The sequence below is a fragment of the Micrasema longulum genome, unplaced genomic scaffold (genome assembly GCF_059751315.1).
Source record: "Micrasema longulum isolate JH-2025_06_02 unplaced genomic scaffold, ASM5975131v1 h1tg000662l, whole genome shotgun sequence".
Classification (NCBI taxonomy): domain Eukaryota; kingdom Metazoa; phylum Arthropoda; class Insecta; order Trichoptera; family Brachycentridae; genus Micrasema; species Micrasema longulum.
The window spans coordinates 496,994-507,470 of NW_028277858.1; the positions used below are offsets into that span (position 1 = coordinate 496,994).

The 10,477-nt window shown below is 32.3% G+C and overlaps 2 protein-coding genes across 2 annotated transcripts; one reads left to right on the top strand and one right to left on the bottom strand.

Annotated features, from left to right (window-relative positions):
• Positions 1-7,704, bottom strand: Nin (blastoderm-specific gene 25D). Its single transcript, XM_088229308.1, has 5 exons — positions 7,472-7,704; positions 5,395-7,390; positions 3,512-4,906; positions 3,184-3,283; positions 1-714 (listed from the first exon to the last, which is right to left on the bottom strand). Exons 2-5 carry the CDS (start codon positions 7,381-7,383, stop codon positions 581-583), a joined length of 3,618 nt encoding a protein of 1,205 aa, XP_088085434.1. The 5' UTR covers positions 7,384-7,390; positions 7,472-7,704; the 3' UTR covers positions 1-580.
• Positions 7,705-7,804: 100 nt separating this feature from the next.
• Positions 7,805-9,380, top strand: Cht11 (chitinase-3-like protein). Its single transcript, XM_088229309.1, has one exon. The coding sequence runs from the start codon at positions 7,805-7,807 to the stop codon at positions 9,230-9,232; it is 1,428 nt and encodes a 475-aa protein (XP_088085435.1). The 3' UTR covers positions 9,233-9,380.
• Positions 9,381-10,477: the final 1,097 nt, after the last annotated feature.

Sequence of the window (10,477 nt, forward strand, 5' to 3'; positions counted from 1 at the left end):
TTTATTTTTTCTTTCTAGAATATGCACAGTGAAGAAATGCATGTTATGTATATGTTATCCTTTTATTTCAACTGCAAGATAAAGCAATAATAATTGTAATCATAGTTGACTAATTGCAAAAAAATAGAGGTAGAATGATTTCAGGCCACAGGTAATTTAGTAGACTATACAATAGCCATTAACTGAATGATGATTTTGTTTAATCACCATCGATCAAACAATATTGTTATCAGTTTTATGGTAAGACACAAAATCTATGTTAATGTATTGATCGTTGTGTATTTACAATTATTAAATTAATATAATGTATTGAAAATACAATTTCTTTAAAAAAATATTCTCTTTATAATGTACACATAAATATTTTACATAAATTACACAAATCTTTGTCAAATATTAACTAGATGAGCGAATATTTTTAGTAAATGTGAAAATAATCTTAGGGTACATATGATTTTAAATAAATAAATGACAATTTACACTATATTTGGTATTCCAAAGTATTGGAAGTGAGAAAGAGGATATTATAATACAAACGTAAATTTTTTAAATATTTTTGGGTTACATAATAATATTGTTGTTACTTGGTTATTGAAGTTGTGAGACTGCGAGCTAGTTGACAGTTTTCAACAAACAAGTCTCGAACCAGCAAGTCGGAGGCTGCTAAACGTTGGCGAAGAACACCAACTTCACTACGATGAGCTGCTATACTCTCTGTTGATCAAAATATTATTCGTAAAAAACAAACCAATTGGTCAACAAACATATTATAACGCAACAGAGGTGAAGAACAAGGGAATATGCAAGCCTCGAAATGGCCACTCGACACACTGCGTAACATCCGCCATTCTCCATACATCTAATTTCCACATTCTAAGACCAGTTGGTTTTATAAACAATATTTTGAGTAAGTCTAATATGTTGTTTAAACCAATTTGTCTCAGTTTAAACTTTTGGACACAGTGGTGACTAAATCTTCTTATAATGACTTATTTCCATTAATTTATTTTACCAAGTAACATTACAAATAACAAAATATTTAGGCCGTTATATTGAGACAACATATCAAATCAGGAACCCTTGAGCAATGGTTCAACCTTATTAAAATATAATACTCTAATAGAAAGAGTATTTGCCTCTTACACTTAGTTTCACTAATGTGAAATATGTCAATCTCCAAAGTGATAATATTCAGCTACCTGACGCTCTTCCAATCGGAATAACCAGACAGAATAAATACTCAAAATTATCAGTTAACTTGTACATATTTACAAATGCTATAAAAAAAGTCATACAACATTCGCCGCTTATACAGAGATCTTCATTTTGTATTTAACGGTGGATATAATAGGGACTAGAATAATTTCTCGCTGTTTCCCGACACATGGTGTTATCTTAGCCTTTTTATGTCGAGCAATACTACAGCCAACTTCGTTGTGAAGCTCAACATTTGGCTTGAAAAGACAGTATGTTATTTCGCCGAAGTGTAAACAGCATTGTTTTTCATAGCATTAAAGATGTTGGTTTTCGTGCCAAATAAGTATTTCCGGGGAATTTTACTGCATTACATTAAAAGAAAAAAAATCATAATCTCTGCTCTGCACCATAATCATCTGGGTGCAGTAAAAACTCAAATCGGAAGTCCTAACCCACCCGACTAATTCACCAGACAATGCTCTTTTCAATTATCACTTGTTCCAGTCGATGACTCATGACCTGGCTAAGCAGCACTTCCATTCATATGAAGATGTTAAAAAATGGCTCAATTCGTGGATATCCTTAAAAGATAAGTCGTTCTTTCGAGATGACATTCGTACACTGCCAGAAAGATGGGAGAAAGTAGTCACTAACAATGGACAATACTTTCAAAGACATGTTCTTTACTATTTTTTTAAATAAAGCATTTATTTTCACGAAAAAACAGCGAGAACTTATTAAAATTCCCACTACAATTTCCAATCTCCATCACACCTAACTTTCTTTGCATTGATACATCAATAATTATTGGTAATCATATAATTAGCCTTGAACTAACAAGTGAACAGGTAACAAATTCAGTATCACTAGAAAAAAAATTAGACAGCGGAGAGACTATCACTTCCTCTCACTTCTGTTCAATGTACTTCATAGTCCTAACACTCCTATATAGCTGCGTGAAAAATTTAAACGCTTATCAGTTCATGGTTTACCTCTTCGTTCTAATTCTCAAGGCACTCTCTTAATACCCATCCACAATTCCTTTTTCTTCTCTAACTCATATAGTGTCCATGCGGCTCGACTGTGAAATCATCTCCCATGCACCATCAAAGATGTTACTACATTATCTCTGTTTAAATCACGTCTGAAGAAACATCTCCTCTCTCTTCCTTAATCTCTCCTCCTTTCCTTTTTCCTCTTTCCTTTTTTTTCCTTTTTCCCATTGAGTAATAGTTTTGATTTAAGGTAATTTATAAACAAATATGTTTATTTCTATTTTTATATACCTTTAGCTTTTTAATATTTTTTTTTCTATTGAATATGTTTTGTAACTTGAATTATAAAAATAAAACTTTTATTTTATTTGTTGGTTGGAAGAAATTGCCATTTGGCAATAAGCCCGCCAATATACAAATAACATTATGTACAAAAAGTTAAATAAATAAAAAAAAAATGAAAATAAACCATTACGTATGAAAATTATATTTCATATCATTTTTCAAATTACGTAGATTTTTGAAGGCCATTTAAATAATATCGGAGAATAGTAAAACTAATAAGCATAAAATATGTATCGGATAAAAAAATAAAGGTGTATATAAAATACTGTAAAAATTTTAATCACCTGATATGGGTGAACATCACAAATATTATCTTTTTTATGATCATATGAACTGTGATTAAGATTTTAATATAATGCAGATTGATGATAAAAAAAAAATGCACTTTTTTCAGCACATTAGCTTACTTTTGGTACTGGCATGTAAATTTTGTTTTCTAATTAAGAAAAAAAAAGTTTCTTGTTTGATAAACTGATAATCTTATTTGATAAACTAATATGATATCATTATATTGACGTAAATCATTGAAACATCTTCGAGAAGCGATCAAAAGTGAATAATAATTTAATACTCTGATAACAATGTTATCAATCTTAAGTTTATGAATTATAAATGAAATATTATATGTTTTGAACGAAAAACTTACGCTGCATTACTGCTTCGGCATATGAGTGTTGCTGTCTGAGAGCGGTTTGAAGTTGTCGACAGTAATTTTCTAAGGCCACAGCTTTCAAGGCAGCTGCCCCCTGTAAAACAAACATATAAATATTTTTTAAATGTATAGGAAAAACCCATGTATTTTTGTTTTAACTCCCATATCTTCAAAGTAATTATGAAAAGCTGCATAAACTTTTGGATGAAATATTAGATCAAATTCTTAAAATTTTCCATGACATATTTTATAATTTAATATTGATAACATTTCCAGCATCGGCATTCCCAGATTTGAGAGAAATAATATTTTTTATAATTACCACTTGATTCTGTGGGTTAGATCTCTGCATATTCAAGTTACGCACTTCAGCATCGAGTCGAGCGCGGGTAGCTTCCAGTTGTTGTACTTCTTTACGTCTCCCTTGTAATTCTTCCTCGAGGTCAGAGCAATACACTATTTTCTTATCGTTAAAATATTTGCCATTATTCGTCTGACAAGCTTGAGAAGGTTTGACCATTGAAGAAGTAGGTTTTTGTATCGGCATTATACCATTAGAAATGTGTTCAGGAGGAGATTCTACAGTATAGTCACCATCTTGCACTGATGATTGCTGTTTGAAGAAGGCTGGATTACGATAATCTCTTGCAATATCCACATTGCCTCGATTTGGTAAGGGTGAAGAAATTGTGCTCTGATTCCACAAGTAATCTATGGGAGAACTAATTTTTTCGATAGCATTTTCCCCTGTATATAGTTCTGTAGATTGTTGGCTATCTGAAGAGCCATTTATGATACAAGGATTATCTTTTTTATATTCTTTTTCACATACATTAGCAGCTAATAAATTGTGTTCTGTATCTGAAATATTTGAGTGAGACATCGATATATTTTCATGTCTGCATGTACAAACCTTAGAATTTTCTAATTGCTCTATTTGTTCTTTTAATTGACTAATTTCACTATTTTTCATTTCTAACTCTTGTTCAGCCTTATCTTTGAATTCTTCAAACTCATCCTCAAGATCGGTAAACTGTTTTTCCAAGTTATATGTCTCTTCAATGGTAGATAGTGGACCATCGAACCTATCATTTTTACCATCTTGCAAGGTTAACTGCTCTTCATATTCTGATAATTTACTAAGTAACTCAGCAAATTTTTCATCTGTTATTTTTTGTTCTTGGTCAAAAATATCTCTTTCTTCATTTAATTTAGATGCCCAGTAATCTTCACATTTATCATACTCATTTTTTAGCAATTCCATATTTGATTCAAGCTCACTGTATTTTTCCGTATCATTTGTTTTTTGCTCTTTACTTTGAAGACGTTCTTTATCTAATTCAGAGCTTAAATTTTTTAATTTCTGTTCGAGATCGATTAATTGCGACCGCAAAAAATCAGAATTATTAAGTGCAGTTTTAAATTGTGATTCATCTGAATGTTGTTTTTGATGATTAACTTTGTCTGTCGATGCACAGTGCTGATTTTCCGAATTGGTCAAAGATATTAATAAAAACTGATCTTCAATGTGAATGTTACATAATTCAGTAACCAGGTTTTTTACCACAGTTATTAAATTATTTGATTCCAGAGGGTTATTACGATCCATTATTGTCTTTATATCATCCATGATTCTTCTTATTAATAAATACAAGCCCACATAAAAGTGTTTAATTTGACTTTGAACAAAGAATCCAGAAACAGTGTTGGATGTAGCCTGTAAATAAAAATAAAATGTGTCACATAAAATACTTTTGAAAACAGGACAGTAGATGTAAGAATTAATAACATTGAATTTGATTTACGAGTTAGTGTTTAGAGTATAGTTAAGGGTAAAAACTATCAGCAGCGAATGAGTATCTGATAAACAGATATAATGAGTATCTGATAAACAGATAGAATGAGTATCTATTAAACAGATAAGAACAAATTTGGATATCAAATATATACAGATAGACACCAATAAATAAAGATAACCAAGAACAATAGCAGTGATATTTAACTTTCCATTTAACAGGTTTATCGTTCTTATGATTTATCCAAATATTTTAATTTTGGTGGCCATTTTCAATGAGTTGTCAATAACTCACGATTAGAAATTGGAAAATCAAGTTGGGGTTCGAACCTCAGACCTCTGATCCGTGAGTCTGCAACACTGCCACGGGACCACAAGTTCGTCAAGTCAAATCAAAAAGAAATGTTTACCTTAAAAATAGTAATCAACTCTTCCACATTTTCAGGTGTCAGCTGTTTTATACAAAATAATGTATCCAGAGAGTTTCGTCCATTATCTATGCTTACATTTAATGAGCTTTCAGTGCTGCTTTTATTAAAAGTATTGCTTTCAAATGACGACAAATCGCACTGATATTTCTTTTTGTCGTAATATTTATGATTTTCTTCAGAGTTACTTAAATCAGAGATTTTAAATGAAACAATACCCTGTTCGTCACTTTTATCGCCATTAAAATTCAATTCATTTTTTGAAACATTGCATTGTGTCATGTCAGAATAATTATTTTCAACAAATTTGGATTTATCAGCTGATTTCATTATTTCTAACTCCGCACACAGTTCATCATTTTTGTCGTTCAAGACAATATTTTCTTTTTGCAATTTGTCAATCTGATTTTCGAGACTTGATAATTCATTTTCTTTACCGATACTATCTTGCGTATTATGCTGGTCTTGCATTAATAATTTTATATCTTTGGAAAGTTGCGTTTTAATTTCCAACAACTCGTATATTTGTTCTTGGGCACCATTAAACTCTTTTTCTAACCTGATATTTTCGTCGCTCAGTTGCAATATTTGAGACTTAAGCTTTGATTCTTCAGATTCCATTAATGCGATCTTATTATCTAGTAGAGATATAGTAGAAGTAAATTGCTCTTTCTCCGATGCAAATTGTCCAGAGATCAGTTTGACTATTTCGGAATGTTTCTGTTCCAGCTGCTTGAAAGTGTGCTTGGCAGCATTTTCCATTTTGGCGTGATTATCATCAACTTCGTGGGCAAGTAAGATCGCTCTCTGATTAGCATCCGTCAAATCTGTTCTTAGTTTATCTCTTTCAGCATACGTGTGGCTGAGAGATAATTTCAGAGACTTTTTTTCATATTGATAAAGGCACAGCACCGCTTGAAATAATGTTATCAAAGATGCAGAAAAGTTTTCTTGTAAATTGTTTAACATTCCCTGTATTTCTTCCTCCAAAACTAAAACGAGTTCGGAGAGATTGGCGTCACGGTCACTGAAGCCGAGGTCACACAGCAGTTGATGCGCTTGCGGTATTCCCGCAGCTTCCCAGAGCTCCATGACAGTCTCCGAGGTCACTAAATCTTCACTATCCCTTTGAGACGGCACATTAATCATCTCATTATTGGCCATTGTCTGCAGGCAACTATCTAAACCTTTGGCATCGGTATTTTTAATAATGGTTTCGAAACAAATGGGCTGTATAGTACAATGTTGGGTATTGCTATTACAATCTAAAATTCCTAAAACACTTTGGGTGTTGCTAGTATCTCTTGTTGTTACCTGATATGGTAGAGGTGGAACTGTGTCAAAATGTTCAGTTTTAGACAAACTCAACTGTTTATTTGCTCTAGATAAGACACTGTTGGATGTGGAGTCAATATTATCGCTAATTCTGTGACCAGAAAAAGAAAGACTTCTCTTTAATTTGTTACTTTTTCGTTTCTTGTTCCCGAAATGCCTCTCTATAGGTGTCACGGATGAATTTTTTATTTCCGGATCAAACGCTTCCACTGATGAATTCTCAGTTTCGTTTACTATATCAGAAATATAATCGGCAGAATCGCTACTTCTGGACGGCTTAGATCGACGACCGTATTTTTTTGATCCAAATATAAACTTAGGCGAAACTTCTCTTCCTGACGAATCTTCGCCGCTATTTAATTCACTTTTATCTAGTTTCTTTACCGATGATTCGTTGGATTCATTTCCTAAAACAGTTAAAAGGCCATCTCGAAACATTGGAAAAGTGACACATAATTCATTGGAATCCTTTGACAACAACTCGATCAATTGACGGCCTCGATTTTCTAACTGCAGCGTATTACACAGTTTCTCAAGAGCTTCCCGACTAAGGCTTCCGTTAAGGGCAGAATCATAACTCGCAAATAATGTATAAAGTTGTTTCTCATATTGATCCATCTTATGGTCGATTTCCATTATCAATCTGAAAACACTTTATCAATTAAATATAGTCAAAATAAATGAACAGTGGAACATAATAAATGTAAATAAACACAAATCCTACCATATAAAATAATATAAAAAACAGTATTTACACTTTGATAATGACAGCCAAATGACAGCCATATTACATTTTGAACGTGTTGCCTTGTGTGAAATGAGAATGCAGATTAGTCAGATTAGTGAACGGTAAAATCATACACATAAGGCAACACTTCGTGTCATAATCAATTCTATTTTTTTTGTCTATTGACAACCTGAACAAACATAATACTCTTCTATGACTTGTACTGTCACTTAATTTGACATTGACATTTAATATTGGTATTATTGTATCACATTGTGTTTATTTTGTAAATGACGATTCAAGTTCGAAGTATTAACAATATACAATAAAATGACGATTCCAGTTCCGAGTGCTAAGTACAATTTATTACAAGATACGAAAAACGGTCCGAAGCGGTTTAAAATATCGTTATGTTTATATCTAGTAGCCCTCATCGTACTTATAATAATAATTTCACCACTAATATTTCCTTTAATTTATGATTCCAACAAAAATTACACTGCCATAAAAGATGGGCGTTTTATGAGCCGCGCGGAGTTGTACTCTTTTGATCAAAACTTGAACAAAAAAGCGCCGTGTAAATTATGTAATTCGCAACTCGACATTATTGATAATTTAAACGATGGTGCTCTTGCGAAGCTTGTGTGCTATTACAATTTCCCGACCACTCCGAATGATACTAGTGACTTAATGCCAGAAAACATTGATTGTAATTTATGTACTCATATAAATGTGGGCTTTGCACAGATTCACAATAACTCCATTTTCTTGTCTGATACTATGAAAATAATAATCCCGAGACTCGTTAAGTTAAAGAGTTGTAATTCTGCCCTGAAGTTTTTATTATCTGTGGGAGGCGCGTCCGCCGGAGGGTTCTCCGATATGGTAGTGACCCACGCCTCCAGGAAGGTGTTCATCAGATCTCTCAAAGCTATATTGAGGTCGTACAAGCTCGACGGTGTGGACCTCGACTGGGAATTTCCTGTAATATCGGAGAGATATAGCAATAATAACGTCCAAATCTTTTCGGGAGGAAGACAGAGACAACACTTTAGCCAATTATTGCACGAAATAAGGTCAGAATATGTGCGAGAGAAAAGAGATTATTTACTGACTCTGGCTGTCGCTGCTCCCGAACAGATAGTAAATGCGGCGTACGATATTGGCGAGATCAATCAGTATGCCGATTACATTAATCTGATGACTTACGATTTCCACTTCTATACAAAATACACGCCTTTTACGGGATTAAACTCTCCTTTGTTTAAAAGAAGCGAAGATTTTCTCTACATGGCATCGCTGAACATAAACTACTCTGCGCATTTATGGATGAATGGAGGCATGGACAGAAATAAGATTGTGGTCGGGCTTCCGACCTACGGTCACTCTTTCAGCTTGGTGAATAGCGAAAACGCTTTGATAGGCAGTCCCGCTAGTGGACACGGGAAATTGGGTAACTTCGGCTTCGTGGACTATGCTGACCTTTGTGATTTTATCAACAGCAATCCAGATGTCACCATCTCTTACGACAACCGGACCTTCTCTCCATTTCTTTATAAAGATCACGAGTGGGTCTCCTATGAAAACAAGGAAAGCATTATGGCGAAAGGAAGGTATGTGAAAGATTTCAGATTTGGAGGAGCTATGATTTATTCCCTAAATAGTGATGATTTTGCTAGCAGGTGTTCTGGAAACACAAATGACAGGTTTTACTTGACTCGTCAACTCAGAGATGTTTTATATGATAATGATTTATGACTAATAGAGAAATCCTTAACTGAAGCGTTAAATAGTTTGTAAATCAGTTACTGTGTCTAAATTTAAGCAGCTCTTTAATCAAAATTAAATAAACAGACGATGTGACGGGTTGTAATAAATGCCATTATAATGCCTTGAAAACATTGAATCTCGATTACTTTTAGTAAAAAATGTGATATAAAGATTGCAACTATGAATATTATTTACTTTTTATGTTATTCCATATTTTTTATTCGAAAATGGCAGAAAATTTGATTAACTTTTTTTTGTGTTAACAATTTTCGGTCTTTTTATTAGAATATTATTAGAATATTATTGTGATACAAAAAAAACTGCGATTTTTATTGTGTATTTCATTATTGAAGTTTTAATACCTAAAATTTAAATGTATGATTTTGTTTAGTAATATTGACTGATGATAACATCTTATGGAACATCAACTTTTTTACAATTATTATTTTATTTTTTAAACTTTCAGATCATTATATATTTTTATTTATTTATTGGAACTTACGGCATTTTTTTATATTTTAAATATTAGCTCAGTCTTGTTTACATGTATTATTCCAACAAATATTACAACAAAATTGAAGCTTCACTGCCATAAAAGAAATGCTTTTTTAATGTTTGTGAAGCTTCAATTAAAGTAAAAAATAAGCAGTCGGTTTCAAGTATGTTTAAGTTTGCTAGTGAAATTATAAAGTTTTCAAAAATAATATATTTGCTTTAAAGTATATAAATACTTTTAAATGAAAACAATTTCATTTTGAAAGCAAATCACGAGTCGAACTCTGAAGGCTGCAAATCTGCAAAAAAATTGTAAAGCATAAAGTTTTGTGTATGGTTTTTGCAGTTTTCTTAATTCAGATAAGCTCGAATTAGAAGACTGATCATCTTACCTTAGTAAAATTAATGATCAGGATGATGCTGTAATTAGTGTACCAATTAAGTGCCCTACAAAATAAGTTATTGCCTTTATTTATACTTTAAGCATTCCTATAAAAAATAATGCATTCAAAAAAACTAGAATGTAGTGAAGTATTTCAAATTAATACAAATTATTTTGTGCAAAATCCGATGAGCTTATCACATTTTATATTGTTGTATATAATAATATTTCTTGCAACATTGTAAGAATATTAAGGCTCGGTAGATAATCGTATGTAATAATGGTGCAGTGATGGCCATATTCTGACTTTGTATAGTTCTAGGGGCTGGCTTTACTTATCCAATATTAAAGTAATA

Bases quoted from the DNA above. Each gene is read 5' to 3' on its own strand.
- Nin (XM_088229308.1), bottom strand. From the start codon at position 7,383: ATGGAAATCGACCATAAGATGGATCAATATGAGAAACAACTTTATACA. The intron at 4,907-5,394 runs GTAAACATTTCT...TTTTATTTACAG, and splicing joins AGTTGATTACTATTTTTAAG to GCTACATCCAACACTGTTTC. The intron at 3,284-3,511 runs GTAATTATAAAA...TTTGTTTTACAG, and splicing joins CTAACCCACAGAATCAAGTG to GGGGCAGCTGCCTTGAAAGC.
- Cht11 (XM_088229309.1), top strand. From the start codon at position 7,805: ATGACGATTCCAGTTCCGAGTGCTAAGTACAATTTATTACAAGATACG.